Source organism: Macrosteles quadrilineatus, unplaced genomic scaffold (genome assembly GCF_028750875.1).
Source record: "Macrosteles quadrilineatus isolate MER2022 unplaced genomic scaffold, UCM_ALF_1.0 Scaffold_5__1_contigs__length_97177068, whole genome shotgun sequence".
Classification (NCBI taxonomy): Eukaryota; Metazoa; Arthropoda; class Insecta; order Hemiptera; family Cicadellidae; genus Macrosteles; species Macrosteles quadrilineatus.
This window is the reverse complement of record NW_026542598.1, coordinates 16,419,881-16,446,621: the sequence shown is the minus strand read 5'-3', so window position 1 is coordinate 16,446,621 and position 26,741 is coordinate 16,419,881. Positions and strand designations below refer to the sequence as shown.

Genomic DNA, 26,741 nt, shown 5'->3' with positions numbered 1-26,741 from the left:
TGTTTTAGTAGCCTACATGTTCCCAGAGGTTCTTATCTCCCACTTCCAAGATATCATCATCATTGTATCCTGTGATCGCAGCAATATCTTGACATACTACCATGGTCGAAAAGACCATTATTGCCTCCCGTAATCGTGGTAATAGGTCAAAATTCCCCTCCATAGTGATAAACATCCTCATGGCCTCCTGTGATGACGGCAATATCTTTCCATTCCACTGTGATCGGGAATACATAGCATCACCCGTTTCAATAATATGAATATGACATTCTATCGTGATATAATACTGAAAATTATGAGAGAGTAGGCCTAAATGATGAGCCTTGAACAGATCTTGAAATTTCAGACCAAAGTCAATGCCACATTAAATACAATAAATATTAGAGCATGAATAAAACCTACCTGACATGTAGGTTCTGCTTCAAGACCAGGTTGTTTGGGTTCCATTTTGGTAGGATCGCTGAACACAGGAGGAGACAAGACAGCACCGAGACCTCCTGTGTCCACAGGGGCATTCAAGCCACCCACAGGCGGTAAGCCTAGACCTTCGTCTGGACTCATGCTGTAAGCCAAAGTAAAATTATTGAAAATATAGGCCTAGACAAAAATTTAGATTGAAAAAGTTAATTGATCAAGTTAGGCCTACCAGTTTAATTTTAAATGAGAACGATTTTTAACTCCACCATTGACCATCAACAAAATGGGGGAGCTCCGCCATTTTTTTGGTTTTACTTTAACAGGGACCGGACGCCATTTCCGGTTGTCAGTGTGTTTTGGATTGGTCGGCCATGATGCTTCAGTCTCATTGGTGGAGTCATTGCGAGCTGTGTGATTAGTGTTCCATTGTGTGAGCTGTAGCCTATACCCAACACCTTTTATAGACTTTAGTGTTTGTGATTGGTTATTATTTGCATGTTATTGTATCATGACTTGAATGTTATACAGTGCATATTTTTGGACTGCTACTCTATACGTACGGTAGTGTATTCCAACTTAGGTTGGGCGTTTGTGTGTTTGTGTGTTGTTAGTTGCAGTGTGTTAGTTAAGTTTTTTTCACCAGTGGACGGGATCAGATTCCAGATCCCGAAACGTTGTGTAGGCCTATTGTTTTTTTACCATCTTGATGGAAATGTCCGCAATAAACACCTTTGAACAAAATCTACTTTTGTTATGAGTGAAATGGTCACCTTAGATGAACCATGCTAATTTTTGTGAAATGTGCGAGAATTGTCTTTTAGAAATTGGTGCATGGAGTGTTGATTGGGTAATAACTTTTTGTTTGGAACATGGCATTTTCCAACTGACGATCAAGTTAAACTATCTTGTATAGGCATCTTGTATAGGGTTTGTAGGTTTGCCATATTTAGGCACGTGAGGATGGTAGGTCGTTCTTTAGACGCATTCTTTATGCAAATTCATCCTAAGTTAAACTTTAGGTACCCCTAATCTAACCTAACTTCAAAACACTTAAGTTTAATAGCTTACAGTCACAAATCTGCATAGCCTACCTAAGCCTAAAGCCCAACCAAGGCCTACCTTCCTCAGATGTATGAATAGGAACTGATTTAGTTACAAAAGGCCTACCGGTAATCAATGCTCAGTGGCACTTATAAATGTCCTTAACTGAGTTTAAATACTGTCCTAACTTAATTAGGATTTTCTTCTCTTCCTCCGTCAATCTAACAGTAAAGGTGATGGAGACCAGCAGACAAGAATTACAACAAAATAGGCCATTAAAATTCAAACAATAACAATTTAGGCTATATAGTTTGGCAAAATCTTCTGTGCGCATGGACGGGTCGCTACTAGCCGAACTAAACGTACAGGTACCAGCTATTGGCCGTGCTGGGGGTAGGGGTTCGATTGAGTAGGCCTACTGAGCAAGACACAAATGTTTTTACAAAAGTACCCCCCCCCCCCCCTCCCCCAACCCCCTAGACTCAACCAGATCTGGTCGCGGGCACAGAAACTTTGGCTGAACAATAACTTAACTTATTTAGGTTTTGTCCCAGCAAAAAGATTTTGGAAGCACTGTTTTCAGGTAAAAATCTATTTAAGTTAGTTTCTGCTGTTAGGCCATAGAGTAAGTTACTAGGCCCTGCAGGTTCCCATGGTTACATGATATCACATAACTTAGGTTTCTCGATAGGCGTCTTAAGTTTATTGATATTTATTTTATTCAATAAAATAACCTATCGCAGGTTCTCTGCGGAACTGTACCCGCAAATTTTTAGGTAGGGCCTACCTAACTTACACATAAGTTAACATGTTCGCTGCTAACCGCTAGATGCCGGGACGGCGCCAGGAGCTAAACGCCCCAGGAGTTTGTTACGCGCGCTGCTGCGTAACATTACCGCCGATACGCTGAATTACAGTAAAAACAACAGTAGTTATACTGGATGGCAATGTTCTGCAATAAAACTGGCTTTGGAAGTACTATAGGCTAGTACTAAGTGATTCTGATAGATAGCAGCACTACCCAGGTTGCAGTCGGTAAAGTAGTGTCGTTATCCAGGGCTAGAGATATACATACCGGATGTATATCTGTAGCCCTGGTCGCTATCTAGCAGGAAAGAGGTGGGTCAAAGCTCTGTTCCAAACAACCCTGGTGGTGATTTTGTCAGAAGAGTAGGCCTAAGTTACGTCCCCACCAGCTGCAACAAAATATAGGACGTCTGTGACGAGCTGGCTTATCCATGGAAACGTAAAACAACAATGAACGGTGACGTTCCGGAACGTTCCTAGATCCTAGCGCCGTGGCCCGGCTGACGTTCCGGAACGTCCTAACAGCGAACGTGTTACCGTAAGTTAGACCTATTTTTGAGCTTAAAGGAAAACAAATTTGTAATAGCCTAGGCTTTTAAACCACGGCAGGCTAATACTCAATTGGTGTTGAAATTAAAAATTGGCCCCAACAGTATTTGTAAACAAACCCTAGGATGAATAATTATTAAGGCCCTTCAAATTAATTATCAATAAATTTAGTGTATCTTAATGTAAATTAAACTGAATGGGAATACAGTACCTAGTGGTAAGAGGTGAATACGTAGAGTTTTCATATTCAGTGTCATTAATTTGAGAGGACACGCCTAGAATAAAGCTAAATATTATCACCAAAATTAGACGTGAGAGTACCACTTCCATCCCATTCCTAGCCACCATTGCAACCTATGAAACTTGCTGTGGACGACAATACTGAATATTTTCAAATTCTCCACATATACAACACTCCACAATCAATGTTTTCACAACCTATGATTGATGAAACTCTGATACAGCAGCACCCCAAAACAGCACCAATGGAGTTAAAGCTAAACAATAATCAGAAATTTGTGAAGAGGAGGGGGTGGCAGACAGCGCATTCGCAAGAGCCACTGAGCTATAATTCTAACTGGAGGTAGCACTGAATGTCAAAGATGCGTGTCGCCAGCCGCCATGTTTGCGTGAGGTGTGAGTTATAAGAAGCCATATTATTGCTATGGCTATTATTATACTTGGCTTAAAATATCTACTTTGTATGGTCGCCATTTCAAAGAAAATTTTTAAAGTATTAAAAGTATTCAAGTATGACAAAAATACTCACTGCTATACCAACCTAGTTATAAGAAGCCATGTTATTGCTATGGTAAGAAAACTTACTGCTATACCAACCTAACAAAATCAGCGACTCGCTTTTGACAGACTTCTGCCATGGCAGTGCTACCTCCAGTTATAATTTTAGCTCAGTGGCAAGAGCCACAGTCGGTATTTTGACGTTCAATGCTGCCAACTGTAAACGTTAAGGCTCGAGGCATCGAGTATGTTGAGCTTAACAACCATACTGTACAGAATGACTTCTTCTTAATAATTAGATTTTCTCTTATTCTATCTGCGTGATCATTATTCAAAGAGCCAGTTTTGTAAAGATAATGTTCCTGTGTAAAAAAAAACAGACGGTACGATTGGAATTCAGAAAGTAATAAGTCAGTGATGAAAACTATTGACTATGTTTTCATAGACTAATCAACACAGTACGTATAATTTACTTTTAATGTATGGCGAAACTTTATATTGAATATAAGTTTAACATACCTGTCAATAAAGTGAGGAACAGAAGACCCCAGGGGAGGCGCAGCATGATCTTGACCTATTAAAAATATGTATAAATTATTTAGATTAATTCCATTACATTTGAGAACATTAGCAGGAAGAAAGTAATAACGTAATAAATATATTGTGTATTTAAAATGTATAATTAATAGCCTGCACTATTTTAGTACAAAACTTACCCCACTGGTTCATCGAAACTTTTAGGATGCCTGTTGTGTCAACTCTGACATCAGAATTGGTGGCCTCACATGTGTAGAACCCTGTGTCATGTACTTCTAGAGGGGATATCCTCAACCTGGACCCCAAAGCTGTGTTACCATACTTGGCAGGTGTGTATGGCCGAATGGTCACGCGGCCCTAAAATGACAGAAGAATACAGTAGTATATTACAGAGAGACAGTAATACTAAACTTGTGGTATTTGCTTATTCATTGAGTGAGTTTTGAGAATATAGGCCTATAGCATCTCATGTAAAAAGTCTTATATTTTAACTCGCCTAACAATTAATATTCACTTTGCGGACTTACAAAAAAAACGGTAATGTTTTATAACACACAATTAATATGATACATTGAGTGGTACCTACTATCTGTTAATAATTTTGAAAAAAAAAACAAGCATAAAAACCAAATTCAGCTCTGCTTAACATGGCATCATAAAACTTTGAAGCTTCATGCGGCTAGCTGTGTAACGTTTGTTTCCATTGTGTTCACATGTGCAGTGTGTACCTAGGTGTCGTCCCCATCTCAATAATTTGATAATAAACCTTATTGCAAAAAACATGAGGGAAGAAAACAATTGGTTTAATGTTGAAATCATCTATAACATTGATTGAAAAAATATGTGGGTTAATTAATTATTGACGTACCTTTGTCGGCTCTAGAGGAGCCTCGTTCTTGTACCACTGCAACTTCGAGGGTGGCGGATCCCCAAAGACCTCACACCGCAGTTTGACTGCCTCCCCTGCAGTCTTGGTAACGTTCCCCAGGACTCTGGACCACCGCAGCCACCCTGCCACATATTATGTTAGATTAATTTTCACATGCCGATGTCGTTGGTTAAAATTTACACTTTGATTAAAGTATTTTATGCATGTATACATAGTTATAGCCAATGCCTGTTCAACGAACATCTCTACCTCATCACTGATAGATATAAATTAGAGTAATTGTGTTTCCTATTCTAAGATAAGTTTATGACCACTCGTGTGATGTTATATGAATAATTTGACTATATTTAGTAAATTACTAGACAAGAAAAGCCATAAACTCCATAAAATCATATGGAAAACTGCTTAAAACTACGAAAATTATACACACGAAGTGAAGTTGAGTAACATAAAGCACCTAATAATTGTCTTATAGATCATATTGTTACCACGTAATCATCAATGATTGTATAAATTTAGAGAATTAGATATGCATTATCTAAATTTCTTCTACGATGATTTGAAATCAGTATAAAACTGTTGTACATATCCTCCCAGGCCCACTCTCATATTATACTAATTATATTATATTATAAAATAACCTTGGATAAATTGATGAAGTTTATCTAGGAGGCAGTTACAGTTTAGTCCTATTAAATCGCGGTTTGCTTTTGTGGTAATAAACTGCGTTTCGAGCGCACGTTTTTAATCCTTGGTAGACCATAAAATGCCGTAATGCTATCCAAATCGGGAAAAGGACGATTTCCGCGGTCAACTTTTGTTTAGCTCATTAGCAGGCGGAAACAGCTGGGACAAAGGACTCAAGACAATACCTCAGTCTGCACCACAGCTGGTTGTACCGACCGCCCCGGTGTCTGTACAAAGGGAGTTTTACTGAGTGTAATATCAGCTGACTATCAGCTGTTAGATTTCTTAGGTTAGGAGAAAGTGCTGTCAACATCCGGCAGCTGTCCCAACTATTTTCTTGCAAGTTAGGTTAAGTCAGGCGAAGTCAGTTGTATAATTTAATATACCTATTTAATTTAAATAGGAAATAAAGGATTTTTTTTTGTGAAAGTGGAATGACAAGTCTTACCTAACCCGACCTAACTTGTATTCTATGGAGGTAGGGCAAAACACAGAATTTGACCAAAAACGAATAATATAATAAATAACTTGACTACATTCTGTGAACAATATATCATATTTTAATACATACGCATTTAAATAGACAACATTTTTATTAGTCTTTGATAGTAATATGACATTGAAACTGGCCATTAAAGGACCATCATCATAAATTATTAATCTTTATTGTTACAAGTAATATCAGCATTACAATATATTAATAGAAAAATTATCACATGGGCTGACCATGCCTTATAGTTGCACATGTAAACGAGCTTTACATAGGTGAAATACTAATCCTATGCAACGAGTTTTGATTATGGCGCCACAGAAATAGTGTGTTAAACTCACTACGAGAAATAGATGATTCATGTACCTGTTTTGTTGGTGGCCGACGTCGTCACCTCTTCCAGTGTGTCGTTCCTGAAAAATGGAAACTGTTTTATAACCTGGCTGAATTACTGTAACATAGATTGGATATTATTATTAGATCTAATTGAAACATTTAAACGTAAGCTACTTAAACTCCCGATTAACGAGGAAATGCACTGCTGAAACACTTGTCGTCTAATGCACGAACATTACTAAATAAGTCAAGATCTATTTCATATTCTACGCAAGTCTTTAAACACGAGTTTGGATACACAAATATTATTTGATAACAATAATAAGTAGGAAAATGTTTGGAATGTTTTACAAGCTTGAATCAAATGTTATCGAGACTAGGTTAATGATTGAAGAACTTAAAGTTAACTGAGGACCAAACAATTAATTGTTGTCAATGTGAAAGTTTAGATTTTTTGTATATTATGGCAATGAACTCTTTCCTTAAATATGTGAAAAACACATTAAAACCATATAATTTCCCAAGAGTTTTTACCTTGAAGTTGAATATAGTGCAATATGCAGTGGTGTTTCAGTTTAAAACCAGCAATATCCAATTCAACCAGTCTCATTACATTGTTGGCCAATGTATGTCCCATGATGCTCAGCTGATGGTTAAATTGGAGGTTGTTGGGTTTGAAACTGTCACTGCTGAATATTTCGTTGTTTCGATTCTAATCTTGTTTTTATATTAAAAATGCATCAAATCCCACGAAAGTTTCAAATTCCCAGACTAGGCTATACCAAGCATTATTCATATTTTAAAAATAGTAAGTTTAGAAACAAGTAAAAGGGTATTAGGAACTTCTTAATGTAGTTAATTATTTTTCTAATAGTATAGTAATGGTACTGTGTACTAACTCTTCTTGTGTACTCTCTCTCTAAGAACTGTAGAGTTCTTCTTAAGAGGTTGCAAAACCGAGCCCTAAGATTTTTCTTCAATCTGAGGAATTTTAATCATATATCTGCCTATCGCACACAGGCTAAGGTACTCTCTTTGGAAAAACAATGTTTTCTACAAACGGTTTTTATTGTTCACAAGACACTGTCTTCTAATTTGCCTCCCAATTTGAAAAGGAAACTTATGCCTCGAACATCAGTAACGCTCGTATCAGGAACGCTGTACTAGCACAGAAAACATACTAGTATGTTACTAGGCAGGACGGCTTGCTTGAAATGCTGAGAGTGCGGCGTGAGATAGGTAAAAAGGGGTTCTCATACTTTGGACCCCAGGCATACAATACCCTCCCAAGAAATATGAAAAGTCTGTCATGTAATTAATTTAAGGCCAATTTAAAGACCGCTTTAAATAAAGGCATTATTATTATTATTATATTCTCCATAGTCTACTGAACGTTTTGTAGACTGGGGGTTGCTTACTTTGTAACTATGTGCCTGACTTGTCGTGCAGTTTATACACTGACCTTTCTGTCCCTACACGAGACAAAGACGGTCATTATTTCTCAATTGACATTTTCTGCTCAGGTCCGTTATTGTTTTGTAAAAACACTGTTATCTGCCATACTGAGGCTTAATCGTGCAACGTGTTATCACTATAGATAAAAAAATACAGCAATAAGGAACAAACTAATTATACTTTATGAGAATCTCGTAATATTAGTTATAAAAAATTGTTAAATAAATACTTCACCGATATCTTTGTAGCCTAATTTTATTTCATTTTTTTATTCCAGGGTAGACCAATATACTGTAGGCCTACCACAAACTATAGAATGGTCTGTTGTCTGTGATTATACATATTACATTACATTACATTACATTTCTTTGTCATTAGAGCCGAAGCCCCCTGACTACATACCCGGTACCTATCGTGTGACATACCCGGGCCCCATGATGTAGGCCGAAGCTTACGCATCAACCTTTAGCACATCATGGGCGGATGACTTAAGGTCATCAAGCTCACCGGCTGCCGAAGCAGACCCTTCGGAAAGAGGGTTGCCCCTCAATCCTAACCAGGGATTCCGGCTACTTGTTTAAGCGTCACTCCAGTTGGGTTCCACCACGTACGGCACCCTGGAGGACCATACTGGAGCGCCCCGACGCATTTAGTGCAAGTGACACTCGGAACCTATCTAATCCCTGACAGGCAAGACCCGCCATCATAGCCAGGAGGAAGGGGACCGTCAGCGAGCTGACGGGGGAACCCCAACCTCCCATTTACACCACTACCCGATCGAGGCCTTACCCAGTTGCTGGGAAACCAGAGATATCCAGAGCGATAGATCCCCAGATACCCCTGGCGGGCTCGGACCCAGCACCCGATCTACTTCGTTTGCCCGTCAGACCCAACATCACTGCCAGGCCATCAATGTTTCCCAAAAGGAGTCGGGTATAGAAGTGGGACCCACCCGGATGAACCTATCCACCAAAGGTGGCGACACCCTTAACTCAATTGAGGTTCCGGGAAGAACCCCCCACACTCAAGATAACCATACCGTCCGTGATCATTACATACGTGATTATACATATACCAGAAGTAGTCAACTTTGTTTAATTATAATTCATATTTTCTAGCCCCTAGTTCTATAACTAAATTGAAATTTTACCTTCGTCAGCCAGCTCCTGATTTGTTACTACTTGTACAAGTTGTAACAAATCAGGAGCTGGCTGACGAAGGTAAAATTTCAATTTAGTTATTGTTTAAATATAACAATATTGCCTTTTTGTATTAAATATAGAATATATTTTAATAAGCTACTCACGAAATGCGATGGTATAAAAATTCCTATATTTCATTTGTTGGTCCTTCGATATTTGATGTTAGCTCTCAATTTGGATTAATTAGAAATTTTGCGTATTTAACCGAATGGAGTAATTATTGACATCAGTAAACTATTTTGGAGGCTCAATTAATTTAACTACATGGATAGGCCTACACTATAGTTCTAAAACTGCCTACTAAAATATGCAAACGGGATGTTTGCTTCTATAAATTTTCACTTAATTTACAATAATCATCCATCGACTTTTAAGCCATTTAAAAGCCGTTCATGAAAAAGTATTGAGTGTAGCTTGTAGATAAAGCGGCTTTTCCATTGTGTTATTGTATCCAATAAACACTGGCTCAGTGGCCGAACGATAACTTGTGGAGCTGCGGACTCTCGATAATAACGATATGTAATGTTATCAATGACCAGCTGGTTTGAGGCCATTTATATTGAAATCTCGTACGAAAACAAAGAGAGTTTATCTACTTTGGTGTAGGAAGGGATTTGGTGGTAAAAGGATGTATCAATCGTCGGAATTCTGCTATTGTAAATTAAAAATGAGTTCGATTTCGTTTATAAAACGGATTATTTTTCAATTACAGCTCGCAATTGATTTATTATGCATTTCCCTCATACTGCTCTAATTAATAAAAATCTTGATATTGACTCATTTGGATTTTAGTATAAATTTGGAAAAAAGCTCAAATAAACATGTGAAATTTGTCTTAACCTAGCTAAGACTAATTTCACACAACCTCCGTAGTCAGCTTGTCCGTGGAGTAGTTCCTACTGTAACTAAATATTTTATTTTGTTTACCAATGACACATTTTATATTGTTTGTAAAGCGAATTTTAATGTTTTTCGGTTATTCCACACTAAAAACCGAACTTAAATGTATTAAAAATGTTAGTTCTCTATCACATAATAGTTTTACATTCACATTAACATGTGTTTAGTACACGATCCGGGTATTTCAAGTGGATTTTCAACTTTTAGGTGTCTTCAACATAATGGACAGTAACGTAATGGGTTAGCTGGCCTCAGTATAGATAAAACAGGTAAGTTAATATAGAACTGTAGAAGATATAGTCTGTCCTATTAAGCATGCGCTATAATAGTATCTATTATCTTATATAAATCGAACACATCATGCATTAGCCTTGTTATTTAAATCCACATGCATTTAGGGACTTGTATTGAACATTTAACAAAAGTACAACGTATGCATTTTGGACGAATCATTGTCACGCAATTTTTTATTGTTCGGGACATTGTGGAAACCGACGTGAAAGAAGAGGTGTACATATTTGAAACATGTATGGAATTACCAGTTCTCATACCTTAAGCCACTGAACGAACAGTCTCTGTCTCTTTATTCTGTGCTTAAACTTACCCATTATAGGTGTCGGCCTCGTCCGTATAGTCGGCGTAGGCCACACTGTTGTCGTAGTCTGCCCCTTGTATACCGGGGGCCACCTCTGACCATACTGGAACAAACAAACATACACTCGTCAGTCAAACATGTCAACATATCACCTACAGCAAAGAATGTTGTTGAATAATGTCACTACAACATTGTGTTGTGAAGGTATAGAGAATGTTTCGTGCAACCACTGATAGATAATTTGTCGTTGTCACTTCAAAATGAATAGACAGGTGAGATTCCTAGTGAGGTATTGCCTGCATACCTTTAAACTCCGTAGCTATGTTTTATTTGTTGGTTCTCATAACTTAATTTTGAAGTTAATCTCGTCATAAAATTGTTATAACAGTATACCCTTTTAATTTTGCTGATAAACTTTATTAGTGTGATTAGGTTATGTGCAAAGTATAATAATTGTATAATTGTAGAAGATCCTCACAGCAATTTCATTTCAAATGCCAACTGAATGTCGATAAAGGCGACTAAAACTCACTGGGAAAATAATAATTTTACAACAAAAAGAATACAGCAATTGTTCCATCAACTGCCATCCATATCTTAAACACATTGTCAGACACTACTTTAAACTATTACAAACGAGTTGCACAAGAAACAAAGTTGATACCAGAAAATCCCACATATCCGCAACATGTTTAAAATTCCACCAGCAGAGCTCGCCGTTTCGTGGATCGTCGAGTGTATTCCAACCAGTTCCGCTGTCTAAGGCGATGATTTAGAGGAGAAGTACTGATTTAGAATAAGCAATTGGCGACACGCCACGGCACTTCCGATCAGTAACCTCTGCAGCTCCACCTCTGCTCGTCCTCACCTTGTCTGGACAGTTTGTAGGCTGTAGAACACTGACAACATGGGTTACATCATATTTACGATCTAAATGTAGAAAAAACTGAGAATTTTGACGGAGTAAAAATTAAACCAGAAAGAGGGCAATAAGCCTGATTGGCATTTAGTAACCTGATGAGTAATGATCTTCCATTAAATGATTTTTCTCTTGTTATGTTGGTATACTAAATAATACAGTGCTATTACCCTGATTTTATTCGTCCTTATTACCTTAACTCTATCTGGAAACTAGGTTCGCCCGTGTACAGTGCTTTAAGGTCCATTTCATATCTTGCGACTGTTGCGGCTGAAGAAATTTACTGCTTTAATGCAAAGTAAATGCAACCGTTTCCTATCGAGCGTCTACAGCCGCGCGACTGAAGCGACTGGAGCCGCGCGGCTGTAACGAATTTATAGATTATACATACGGAGTTTGAGGTGTGTACCTTCATATATGATTCAAAGTTGATGGAACTGGTTCGTCACCAACCATACGTTCACCCCCAATACTTGAAGAAGATGTCTCTGAATAAGAATACTCTGAACCCCCCTATTTTCACCGTACCATGAACAATGGTTGTTCATTGTTTTTTTGCCATGCACATTAATAAATCCTTAACCTCCTTTTCTCCAAGTAATATATTCGCTGCCAACTGTGCTTATTCCATGATGGTCAGTGGTGCAATTTCACTAGTCACTAATCGTGGGAGTCGTAGGAGTCGCGGCATGAGACCTGCGTCTCCAGCCGCACGGCTCTAGACGCGCGGCTAGAGCCGCGTGGCTAGAGTCGTAACAGTCGCAGGATAGGAAATGGACCTTTAAAAGCCATCATAAGATTACATGATATAGACCGATGTGTTGCAATGGGTGGTTATTTGTGATGTTAGCTTTCGTTTGAGTTTTGGATAGGAGCAGTATTAGGTACAGTAGTTGAACCCGAGAATATATTTGTTTAGTTACTTGACTGCAGCCTAATACAAATAAGTATATTTTCACTATATGATTTTCCTACCGTTATGATAGTCATAAAAGGTTTACAAACTGTCATCCAGATAGTACTAGTTTGGGATTTCATTCACAATTTCCATTGTTCACCTTTACCACCCATTATTGAATACCAAGTGTGTTTATAATCTATATTAAAATCTGAGGAAACCAAACTTTTTAACTTTTTATGCATTTATATGCACCTGAAGGTGTCGGTGATTTGTTTCCAAAGGCCTTCTTAAGTAGAAAACGTATTTTCAATCATTTACGAAATTTTAGTTTTACTTATATCACGTTCAATACTATACTCCTGTTTTTATATAGACAGTTACATCCTTATTTACACAGTAGAATATGTCACAATTCATTAATGGAATAAAGTCTTAAGTTTTAACATAACATTACTTGCAGGATAAATCTCAACATTTTTAAAGTGTTCAACAATATTTATCATCAATCTTAAAAAAAAGGTTTTTTAATGCTTGAATTTTAATCGGCGAAAGCTTAAACCTTGTATTAAACATTGATACTTATATCACTTCTAGTTATGGAACAACTGGAGCAAGTAGGCATAATATGTAGCTACACCCCCGCAACCATCAAATGCTGCCTTTACGTCATGAAGCCCTCATATTACGATGTGTACGATAGGCTACATGGCTTATTGCCCAGGTGGGAAGCAGGCCATAACCGTAAACACAGGTGATTAGACAACAGCTGATCGCTACTGCTTGCAACAGCTGATTTTATATCCATTGGCCAGTTTATAACTTGGCTACCGTGCCGTTGGGCTCAGTGGTTTGCTCGTTAAACCAGATGATTCAGAGCGATTTATAGGTTTAACATAATCTGTGCATCAATTTTACTGCATACGCCATGTCTGTTGTTGACTATATATATAAAATCCAATGTATGTTTGTTTGTTTGTTTGTTCTTTATGGACTACGAAACCGCTCGACAGATTGTAATAAAACTTTCAGGTATTATTAAGCATTACTCAAGGATGGTTTGTGTGAAGTTTGGTGCAGATCCTTCAAAAGGGCTCCGCCCCACTGGCTCTGGAGTTTCCCCATTTTAACCTTATGAGTACTCATAATTAAATGGAATAAAAGAATTTTAACAGCTGGTTCAACCATGTTCAACTAAACAATTTGATTCTGTGATGTTCTAAGCATTAAAAAGTTAACATGTTTACCAACAGGGTGCAGCACTATTATTTTTTAAAGTTAAGAAAACAGCTAATTTGCAACCACAAGGTGAGTGAGCGTAGCGAACGAACTTCAACCTAGAGGCGAGTTACCGTAGCGAACGAGCTAACCTGAAGGCAAGTGAGCGCAGCGAACGAGCTCCAACCTAAAGGTGAGTGAGCGTAGCGAACGAACCTCAACCAGGACGTGATTGAGCCATGCGAACGAGCTCATCTTGAAAATGAACGAGCATTTGACATAAAACCACATTAGGACAGGACGACGTCTGTCGGGTCAGCTAGTATTTGATAAAGAGTAAAGATGTGTGGTACAGTTTTTGATCAATGCTTTAAACATATTATCAACTAGCTGATTTTCTTAAAACAGTTGACTTACATGATGATACATAGAAATTGTGAACCAAGCAATACATCAGAAAATGCACCAGAGGGACAATTTTAATGATGAATTACTTATGTTATTAGGAATAAGTTTTCAATGTATAACCACGATATCTTAAGTGTTAGTGCTCTGCACAGAAACATAAAAAATATTAATTGATACTTGCTTGTCATTCAGGTTTTGTCTCAATAAATAGTTCCCGAACGTTCACTGGTAGGTTTGTTACAAAATATCCTAACAAAAATGCTACCGGTTTCATTTCTATCGAAAAAATTGTTATAAGTAGTTCAACTCACATTGTTGATGATAAAATTGAATAAAACATACAAGATAAAAGGGACATTTAGGAAACAGTAGGCATAGAAAATTTAGCTACTTACAGTATACAGATGCTCACTTTGTAAAACAAACTAATTGACAGTTACAGTATGAAATAAATCACCATGACCTTAAAATAAAATAGTATTAGGTTATAACCCCCCCCCTACCCCCAACCATAACTAAGCGTTTCTTTTGTGTTCTTTGGCTTTAAAGCGCTCGCTCAGAAGCTATACAGTAGCTCGTCGATCTGTGTTTTGTGGGAAAGTATTTTCTGGACATGTGTCGGCTCTGAAACCACGCCAAATCGCCAACAAACACAGATTTACATTTCAAAAGAGTCAGTTTTCTTTCAACAGCCCAGGGTTCTGCTCTTTTGACTTCCCCTTTCAAGTTCGGAGGAGTTCACATAAATATTGAATAGATAGGCGACACGACTTAAACTAAACGTCGGCTCATCTTTAAGATTTATTACGGTGTTATAACTGTTACAAGTGACCCTAATGAACTGTTTAAATTTGGATTAGGCTTAGCTTTGGTGGTCCACACCTGTTTAACAAGGTTAATAGTCGATTTATCATATCTTAGTGTAGTCTTAGAGTGTTAGTAAAACATGTAGTAAATTACGTTAACAATGGAAGAATAATAACTATATGATTGAATTGTTTGACCACAATACCTTTCAAAGGACTAAGTTCAAGATTTGGATTTGATTTGTTGCAAGAGCAGTCTTAAATAATGAAATTGTGAAAACAATTTAACTTATAAGGCCCAAATTACGTTCAGTCGAGAGTATAAACCCGCTATCCAACTTCGAAACTTCAATGTAGGTCAACCAGACTGGAAACCTATGAAATTTGTTTTAGTTTATTAATAAACTTGCATTAAGTATACTTCGAAACATTTATGATTTGGCTCCGATCTTTCATGCATATCATATTTATAGAAGACACTCGATGCCTCTTCAATTCTTTCACGAAGCAACCAGAAGCATATTGATGGATTGTTTGGCGGAAGTGGTGAGCCATTTGGAGAGTGAACTATGAGCTTTATAACATGTCTATATATACCAAGACCACCCGGCGTGCCACTTCAAACAGGACTAGGCTTCATACACAATCACCGAGACTGGTCCATGAATGGGCGCAGATTTCATAGCTAAAATCGCCAACTCTTTCCTTCAACCGCGAGTCTAAGGGTGTTATCTGTGAAATAACCTTCCTTTGGGCGTATGTAAAAATAAAATGTGTAGCGTTCTCTTTTAAACGTCTAAAAGTTCTAAAGTAGTAATCTGTCCTGTGTATAAATGTGTCGCATTCGACTGAATATACGATCCTCTTTGCGAAATGAATAACATGTTTTCCATGAGTTGTGCATAATGTTCTATAAACGTCACGAGCATAATTAGCATAGTTTCTAAAGAGAACTTAATAAAAATTTAGTTTAATATAAAGGGTGTCTTGCAACCTTTAAGTAACAAACCAATAAGGAGTTATGAATGCTTTTGCAAAAATCACATACCAACAGATAGACCAAAAACGGAATGAGATGGGACACATGTTATATTACATTTTTGTTTCTTTTGACATACTGAATAACGTGACAACGTTTGTTCATAAGGTCGCAGGACACCCTGTATTTATATAAATATGATTTGGCCCAAACATATACTTTCAGTGTTGAGAATTGTCTAAAAATGTTTCTTGTTGGTTGTAATCCAGTAGGAACTAAGAGTTCTCAATTTATATAATTATTTCACAGGATCAATAAATATTGGAATTGTTAACAGATCTATTTATGAGGTGGGCCAAACGATAAATATGCAATTCAATAGGCATGGTGTCACATTCATGTTGGTTTAGTTTGAAAATGAACAAGTCAATACATTTTGATGAAAAATAAATACAGTTTCAAATAGAATGAATTAGGTATAGCCTACATATTTTAATTCACAAGTACCGGTTAAACGCAGGGGTCGAGTCTTACAATACTAATACATTAATTCGTATTGATGGCGTACAGCTGGTGTTGTCCCTAAGGGCGGTTTGGGGTAAGAGTTAAAGCCCAACTGAGACATTTAGGGTTCAACTTTGACTCTAAGTTAAAAGCCTATTGCTTAGTGTGGCTACGTTTATTTGGGGAAAACAGCAATAACCATAGTTGTAAAATTAAATATAGTTTTAAAATACGTATACGTTTTATGTGTTACTGTATGAATTTAAATAAAACGTTGACTTCAATCACAGAAAAAATACAAAAACTAAGCAAATAAGCAGAAAACACTTTGCTCACAAAGAATATTTTCATATATATTGTGTTGTTTCCACTTTGCCTGTTTTTAGAACGTCGTATGCTCCTAATTTCACCGAATTAAAAATATCAAACCAATATCTCTGTACATACAAAGGTCACCAATATAAAATGCATACAATGAGTTATACGAATAAATACCTTATTTTAAATGCAAGACGACATACTCAAGTAATAGTTGCAGATTTAAATGTCAAAATACGTGTACATGTTGATTTAAATAATTGTAAGCTGGTGAAGTTGTTAATGTGTTATTTCCATCTGTAACTGGGCGATTGCGAAGTAATAGAATTATCGTGTCCTAATTAGAGAGCCAAAGTTCAATTATACAGCGAGCGGCGCCTGCGTCTGACGCACTTTCGAAACTTCGCTGATTATTTTCTGTTGCAGTTTGTAAATTAGCACCATAGATTAGAGTAGTAGACATTTTAGTTTGTAAGCTTATGTTTTATGTTTTGTTTTATGAGCTTTAACCAGTAAGATCATTGACTGCTGTTAATACAAATATAATAACAATGGAAAATAGAGATTTTAATTCTATTCTATCCTATTCTAAAGATTCTGTTTGATGCTCATTCTTCTCTAATGAAGTTTCTTAATTGTGCTGATTCTTCTCTTATAAAGTTTCTAAATTTTGCTGTTTCTTCTCTGATGCAGTACCTAAACTGCAATGATTCTTCTATAATAAAGTTTCTAAATTGTGCTGTTTCTTCTCTGGTGCAGTTTTAAACTGCACTGATTCTTTTCTAATAAAGTTTCTAAAATGTGCTGATTCTTCTCTGATGCAGTATCTAAACTGCACTGATTCTTCTCTAATAAAGTTTCTAAAATGTCCTTTTATTCTCTGATGCAGCATCTAAACTGCACTGATTCTTCTATAAAAATGTTTCTAAATTGTGCTGATTATTCTCTAATGAAATTGAAAAACTGCACTGATCTTCTTTGATAAAGTTCCTAAATTGTGCTGATTCTTCTCTGATACGGTTTTAAACTGCACTGATTCTTCTCCGACGCAATTTATTAACAAACAAAAATAAATGCGGTGACAATTATTTAAAAAATAAATATCCACAATTTTACACGTACATGGCCAACCTTTTATCCATGAAGTTATGGTTAATCTCACTCTCAATGTTAGATATGTTATAATCTAAGCTGTAACTTGTAAGCACAACAACAGTAAACAGCTTAATCTCGGACCCAGATCACGACTGAAGTGGCAAACCGCACTCTGTACGCAGATGATTGTTGTTGTTGTTGGGGAAACTTTGTGCTTCAAACTCCACAGACATCTAGCATTACTTGGAGTTGCGATGTGACAAATGAATAGAGTTACTCACCAATAATACTCTGAGTGTGTTTGAGGGTTCTGATGTATAGCAGAACTATGATTATCTGAATTGATTGGCAACTGGACCACTTTGTCTACCAGTCCTCTGATTGTTCAAATTGGTTGGCAACTGTACCTATTAGGATAGGCTTTAAATGCTTTGAGAATTAGTAATGGTACAACGTTTTCAGCTAATCAAATCAAATGAAAATCGCTTCATTCAACATTCATACAAAAGATACGTTCAGACTCAAGAATGTAAGATGTTAGCTAATGTCTTTGCAGGTAGTTTTTGGCTTGAATGAAGTTTGAAATTTGTATTGATAATGTAGACGAAAGGTAAACCCTTTAGTTACATCACAGCTCAGGGGCTAAAAATGGATTTTAATAAGTGTACAAAACCTTTGAAGTAAGTTATTTCAATACTGTACTCTTTTACATTTATCAACAGCAAATATATGAGGGTTTGCAAATCAAAAGTCAGTTTCATTTATTACGAACCAAAAGTAAAAGAGGGTTGCTTGACTTTCGCAATAAGAGACTATTTAAAAATCGCAATTATATTCCGTGTGAGCGATTGACAGTTTAGGGTCTGAGAGAGAAGGGTAATTTGCTCTCCCCTCCCCTCCCCCGTGAGGGCAAGGCGTAATTAAACAGCTGATAATTGAAAATGTGTTCACCCCATGGAAATGCCGAACACGGCGGATACTGGGAGATTAACTAAACCAACACTACATTCAGAGACTGTGACTTATATAGTGGGATGTGAACTTTGTGTCATTGACAATATCCGTGATATGAATTACTTGTAAAGCTACGCTCAGGTAAAATCCTGGAGTTTCTTTACGTTGTGGTAATGTGTAAGAATTGAAGAAATTAAAATGTTTAAGGCAAATTGGGTGTGTTCCTGCCTAGTGGTTACCGTACTTCAGTGCGAGATAGACGAGTTCGATTCCCGGCGTATCTAAGAAAATGTATGTGTTTGGAGTTTGGACAGTTTTCCTGTAAAACATCACTTATCTTACCTTATTATCAAAATACCGCTCCAAATATTTTAATGAATACTGTTTTTTTTTTACCGCTAGGGACATCAAAATGAAAAAGTAATTCGGTCTTGGGTCTAAGTCTAACCATAAGACGGTAATAGCTACCCATATGGGAAATTCACTAAATGAAAAATAGGTAAATAAAGGTCTACTCTTTTCACAAATAAAATTACAAGAATACAACACAGTTTTTTACATTACTTGTCAACACGTCATCTCATTACTCTAATCCAAAAATGTTAGATAACATTGTAAACGCCTTAAAATTATTCATTTTGTTAAATGTTGAATATAATTGCACTAAAACGTGGGAAACCGAGAGGAATTATTGTTGCTCTAATTAAAATTAGTTCATAAAGGGAAATAATCGTAAATATCAGTAACTGCTAACCTGTTCTTTGTTCTTTGTAATGAAATCCGGCACGAAACCCTTGGTGGAGTTACTGCTCTCATTACAGTCTTCCGCAAATACCAAAATACCAAATGTAAAAAACATTTTATCTTGAACTGCTTATCACGCAAAACATTTATTTGCTAAGGCTAATGATGAATAATTATGCGATTTCAATAGTGTTACAATATAAGAAATTATTTGGATATTAAAATTTAACATCTGTTATAGAAAGTTTATGACGGGAAATTGTCAAAATATTTTATAGAACAATTTATTGTCAAGCAGTTTGATTTTAAATATAACCAATTTGTTGTGTGCACGACCCAAAAGAAGTTCTTTTTAAACAGAACCATGACAGACGTCAAATACGAGATTGAACCCATCAAAAGTTTTCATTCCCAAGAGTTAAACTCCTCTCTGATTCTGTGAATAAAGAATTAGTATGCTCATTGATCAAATATGGTGTAAATATTTATGCAACTCATAAACCTTTAGTAAACCAATGAAAAACATTGAAATATTCAATATATTTGTATTTGTATGTTTATGAAATGAATATTTATATGCTGATCAGTCACAGATACTGCAAACAGTCATAATTAAGAAAAAATTTGTGCATTTATTAATTATGTTTTCATTTTGTAATACTTTTTCACATGAATCTATTAGAATAAGTCTGCTGAAAGAACAATATATTTTAGGAATTCCTTAAAATGTAACGAAGAATGTAAATTCAACCATTCTAATTACTTAGGTTGTTACGTCTTCAATTTGTAATGGACAATTACTGATTGTCGGAAAGAGAAATGGTACAATCATTTTCAAGGGAGGAAATTAAAACTGAGGTTCAGTTTTTGACAAGCTTAATTGGAATTGGAGCGAAAAGCTGTGGTAAGCATTCGTTTCTACTATAATCCAGCCTGTTTAATTAAAGTTACTTGGATTTTTTGTTTTCAAATGTAAAATGGCAATCACCTAAAAGTGAAATTAATAATTATCTTCATATGCGTAGGAGTTTCTTCAAAGTCTTAGGACTGTACAAATGATGTTATATTTATTGACAATTTTGATTCAATCTAGATTTATCTCGCATAGGAAACTTATATTTTATTTGAGTCCCAAGAGTTGGTAAATATTACATACAAAATATGAATAGTTTTTTTAAATATATTGTATGTTCAACATTGACTATTAAAAACTAATTTCCCATTCATATGACTATCAAAATTACATTTTAGGTAGAGTTCAAAATCATCTAAAATAGTAAATTTTATGAGGACTAGGATGCCAAAAATCTGAGGATCCCATATCATGTGGAATACATAAAACATGCAGAATGTGAGAAAATACAGTTTAAACACAATATTATGTTGGCACAAGGAGGTTAAAATTATATTCAAGCTGTAAGGATGTTGTAACCAACGCTACTTGTAACGTAATTAAGAAGCCAAAGTTTGTCAACCTTTGTTTGCTCCAAGTTTTTATTTAACCAATGGAATTTCTTTGGCATAGCCTTCTTAAGCCAAATTCATTTTCACTACAGAATTTTTATATTGTTCCTTTATAAGTATGACAAATTATGAGATTCTAAATGTAAACCCATCTATTAATTACTGCCTTGATTCTTCTTTTTTTTAAGGGTTGCTTAGTTTTTGTATATAATAGGACGCTACAATTTCCTATTGATATTAAAAAGCTTTTTCAAAATCTTAATTTAAAAAATACAAAGCAGTAATGCAGTCAATATTAGTGTCAAAGAGCATAGAATATTACGTATTATTAGACTATATTGAGGTGTTTTTGTTGGATTGTAATGTTTAAAAGTAATCATAAAATAAATATGCAAGAATAGTTGCTACACATGTACCCATACTTAATTATCAGTTATATGGACCCTGTAAGTTATTTATAAACATGGCTTCTATTATTCTTCATACCCAAAGACCCGTTTATTTCAGTCTCCTATTTCATGCACATAAAACACACAGTTAAAGGCCCTGTGATTTAATAATGCTGCAAAGGACTCCCTAATGGTTTATTTCTATTCGACACACTAAACATGGAGTTTGAAACTTGCCTTGTGATGGATTTGGTTAGTTCTATTGTTGACAGTTGTGAGGATGTCCAATAGGGTAATGTAAGTCCCTTGTACAGTGGCGAGGGAGTTAAGGTCAGTGAGCAAAGACAACGGAATGTTGAATGTCTCCAGTTACATTCGGTGGCCTTTGAGGCTCGACTGACCGCAGACCTCTGCTGTGAGGCCAATCACGGTCTAGCCTCACAATTGTACTGTCGGCCACTGGATTGAGGGTGAGTAGAGTGAGGGGTGGCAATTGTATAACATTTAGGGAAAGACTTAGTCACCATAGTGTAATTTTTTAAACTATATAATTCAAGTAATATGTATACTTAAGGGACATTGATTACGGAGTCATGTTGGTTACAGAAATAATAGTACCGATAGAGTATCGGACGAGACAATCTTACTAGTTACTGAACTTACTGAGCAGCAGTAAATTCTTTGTCGTAAGTAGGCACTGTACTTTTGTTGAGAAGTTAACTTTGTTCAAATAAATGCTAGCTTTCTCCTATCTTTAGACAGCATATACCACAATTTGGGCAGAAGAATCGCAGAAAATGGCCAAATAAGCATCAGGTCGAGGATAAGAAAACATAGCTTTACTTTACTTTGCTTACTTTACTTACTTTACTTTACTACTTACTTTACTTTACTTTGCTTTACTTTAGCAAGCCTCAAACGCTTCGTTACTTGCGTAGTCCAATTAGCAGGACCATTTTCCTTCACATTAGTAAGAATTTCGTTCAGTAAACTTTGATTTTCTGCAGTGTAAAGTAAACCCTACTATGAACATCAATCGAACCAGGGAATCGCCTTGGTTCCTCAACGTTTTAGGTTTAGAATATGAGTTGATGACCTTATCATTATCAGGCAAATGTTTACACCTTCTACTGACAATTCAAATCCTAGGAAGTTAACAAGAGAAGTTCTTATAAATTAACTAACCATAATATGCATAAAACAGAAAAAGTCCAGTTTAAATTTTAAAATTTGTTGTCAAGTATAAACATCTTATTTTGTAAATGAAATACCTCTATGTTTCAGATGTTTTAGTGTAATTAGTGTACACTAAAACAATATAACAATGCAATGTTATAGAATCCTAACGTTTAAACCATTTTTAATCCCTCTTTTAAAATCAAAAGCTATTTAATTTGAGCTAATTGTTCTCAGAGCTACGGTAACGATTTTTTCAAACAAAATAATTAAGCGGTTGAATGTTAACTGAATGGATAGTAATACGATAATAACCACCCATTCATTGCAAAAGGTAATTAACAGGTGATAATATGACGAGAGACCGCCATGAACATGGTGATGTGGCAGCAGGCTATTATCTTGTCTGTGTGGAAATGACAAACTATTCTGATATTGCATAATTTAACCTCAGCCATGTTTGTGTACACACCAATCACCGTGTCAGGTTATATTATGGGCCATGGTTAGAATTTGTGATTTGTGTATTATAAAATTTCATTTTATTTACACGTAGTAATATATTTATTTGGCTATACATGTGTCATAGTTCGAATATAGCCTAAACTTCATAAAGCTACTGACACTATAAGTTGTTGAAAGTAAATAAATGAAAATAACTTGAATAACTTACAATGGGCGTCTGCTGTGCGAAGCACAAATAATTAAAATGCATTGCAAGATTTTATTATTTATTTTACTAACACGGGATTTTGAGTAATTAGTTAAATACGAGAGGTCGTCCAGTGGTCGAAACTCGACCAAAAATATGTAATGTACTCACTTATCTATTTTCACCCCACACTGTAAATAAAACATGTGATTGGAGTTTCTTCCATTTGTTTTGATTTTCTGTTTATATTTCGTTGTTATTTCGTAACCAGCATAGCAACGCATAAGATCCATGTTAATTTTTTCAAATTTTTAAACTCATTTTTTGTGCTTATCTTTGAGCCTATTTAAATTTATAAAGGGATTCTGCACACCTACAGGAAAATAGCTTTCCAACGGTATGCGTAGATTTTCCCTATGATGCACACGAGCTGAGAAAAAAGGTTTTAAAGAAACATGCTTGCCTATTAATATATAGATAGATAGATACTGTATATGGTTTTGTGATTGAGGTTGGAAAGTTCGTTTTCATTGTTGATAAAACAGTAGATATAACAAATAATCGACAGAATTAATTGAGCAACATGTGAACAGTAAACAGTAAAATCATCAGACATCATTTCTTTACTAAATCCCACTATCCTATGGGTTTAAATTTTTTTTGAAGTTATCATTCTAATTTAAGCAAATGTAGTTTTCTGATTACGAAATTTTACTCCTTGGTGAGAGACCTATCTTTGTCTGTTTCAGATATGTTAACTTTGGTTTAAACTATTTAAATAACCTGGTCACGGAATTATAACTTCCCTATTTTCTTAAAATCCATTAATTATTAGTTGTACTTAAAAAAAAATATCTATAAGGCATAAGCATGGCATTTTAACGACAGAACCAACCACAATTCTATCAACTTGATAGTTAGATATGCAACCTAACTATTCAACAAACTCAACGATTTTTTAGGAAACCAATTTCTTTCACTGAACTATTTGAAATTCAAACTGTTTAAAATTTTAATTAATTTTCGAGTACTTATGGACATTAGAAAGAATTTTATTTGGTTTTCAGTATAGTTTAAACCCAACCACACAATACTGGGAGGGAAGCCCCAAGAAGAGTCTCTGATTTCAAACACCGCAACCCACAGAAGGATTGTGTGTCCTGAGCAGCGTTCTCGGATACATCTAGGATATCACAATGTGGCCGACATAAAAAGACGGACAAAACCCCAAGTAATGGCGTTTCTTTCAACATCTGAAACAAGGTCTAGTGTTTATCTTATCTTCGCAGCTTGTTTTGAATTTTTCTTTAAAATATAATTACAATATTAATAGCCTAATATTTATTGTATCTACTTGGTACATTAGGTAATTTTAAAGATCCAACGCTTTAAAAAAATGGATGATGTGTTAGTATTAATAACAGGGATAATACACATGCCTATTTGCATATCAATGGTTTAAGGAGAATATTTAAAGGAATCTGTATTATATCCAATTATATCGTTCGTAATTTTAGGGATATTAAACTATACAAGCTCGTGGTTAGTTTGTATAGTTTAACATTCAAACCACTAACTGAGTCTAAAATCATAAATTGTTTACAAACTTTCAATTAATTTTAAAATTATACGAGGAAATAGAGTAAAAATGAGACCGTCTAGTTTTAGTTTGTATATTTTTGAACAAGATTTCATGTCACTTAACTTAGTTGTAACATCATTTGTTTTGCGTTAATGCGATTCAAAGTAAAACACTTATTGTTTTAACCATACCACTATGCTTTCCGTAACTCAACGCTTAATTAAAAACGAGCAGCCCAAAAGGATTGTGGGTGGACCAATGAAACTTAAATGAAGAGTGACAACTTCAATTGAATAAACGAATTCGGTCGGAAAGTCGAATGAATCGTTAACGATGTAGTCGCATCGGGAACCCTACTGGTGATTGGTTAAAAATACCACATACTTGAACCTGTTGTAGGGGTCATCCCTATCAGATGTGTCTTAAGAGTTAAAGAAATAGTTTGATTTAATAGTTGTTGCCCGTCCTAGTACGCTCACAATAAGTATATCTTTGACATTACAATGAGGTAAGGTGGAAGAAGGTGGACAATCCTTTACTGCAAAATATAGCAATTATTTCTTATCATTCTGGTAGCCGAATGCAGGCAGATGGATGTGTTCCTTTGGACCTTCTTTTTTGTATTTCAGAATAAAGAGAGTAAATCTGTGTTTGTATAGAAAAGTCAAAACGTACATTTCATCCAATTTTCTTGACTACCAACAAGGCAATATGCTTAGATTCACATCTGAATACCCTGCACTGATTATATTTTTGAGATGAATATACAAATTCCAATTTTTTACTGATACTGTAATTAATTAATTATTAATTTATTGAACCAATTTAAAATATACAAATGTAATCGTGTACCATATATCGTCACGTCATGCCATATATTTATGGTAAAAGTAAATATTGAAGGTATAAGATCGAATCTATTCAGGAAAAAACTGTCCAAAACTTAAAATATGAGTTTTTTATAAAACAATACAGCTTTACAGTGCATGATTTGAAATTAGGAGGGTAAAAATCCTTATAGATGACTTCAGCCTAACTTGACTTAACTCTTGGTAACTGCAGTTAATTAAAAGTTAGAGCTGAGCTCAGCACCAGTCTCGCGTTGCAACTTTCCTCCATAATAAACATCATGTTGTGCAGCTTAAACGGCTTTAACTATCTCGACACTCAACGTTTCTTCCTCAACTAACTCATCTCTACTCCAACCCAGGATTACCTAATGAAAATGTAGAAAACCAGGTTCAGGTGTTAGGGATAAATTTTAGGATGTATATTTTAGGATGTATATCATTTCGAGATTTCCTTCCGGAATGCTACCTATTTAATCGAGGAAATAAAAAAATGGGACTTTTACTTATTGTTTATAATCATAATTAACCTTAACAACCTATATTCACAACATATGAGAATACAAAGTTCGCCAAAAAAGATGTAATTTTCTAAAATACACTCATTAGATTTGTATACATTTGAAATTTTACTCAGCTTAAAACATTTTAAAATTACTTATTTAACAAAGCGATTCATCACAACATTGTAATTGCAAAGTAATAGTTCAAAACCTGCAGAAGTGGTATTTAGGTTCTTTTATGTAATCTGGCTTGTAGTATAATTAAATATTTTTGTAATATTTGTGTTTGATAGAATATAGTTTGTTAGAGTGGATTTTAGATTTTATCTGTCACGTTATGTTACTTGTCTGCTAGAGTCAAGTACTCTGTAGTCATATGATGAGTTCAAGAGCTTAATCTTCATCTTGAAACTTTCCAACTCGAAAACTCAAGTGAACGATTATCGGTGTTAATACATTGTGAGTCTTTAAATAATAATGAGATTAGTAGTTTTAAAGTAGGCCAGCACTGGAAAAGACACACAGTATATTTAACTAAAATCTTGCCCGATTTAATTAAGTATTGACAAACTGAACAATGTTATATATTTTAATTTTCAAGCTCACATAAGGGTAGATTTGGTTATGGAAGAGTATTCGTA

At 35.4% G+C, this 26,741-nt stretch overlaps 1 protein-coding gene across 1 annotated transcript in view; it reads right to left on the bottom strand.

The window, feature by feature from the left end:
* LOC128994202 (tyrosine-protein kinase transmembrane receptor Ror-like) overlaps positions 1-26,741 on the bottom strand; it is a 119,275-nt gene that overhangs the window by 18,381 nt on the left and 74,153 nt on the right. The window contains exons 2-7 of the mRNA XM_054418581.1: positions 10,653-10,746; positions 6,522-6,568; positions 4,958-5,100; positions 4,269-4,446; positions 4,072-4,126; positions 403-562 (exon numbers count right to left, since the gene is read on the bottom strand). Coding sequence (XP_054274556.1) covers positions 403-562; positions 4,072-4,126; positions 4,269-4,446; positions 4,958-5,100; positions 6,522-6,568; positions 10,653-10,746 — 677 coding nt within the window. The remainder of the gene's footprint in view (positions 1-402; positions 563-4,071; positions 4,127-4,268; positions 4,447-4,957; positions 5,101-6,521; positions 6,569-10,652; positions 10,747-26,741) is intronic.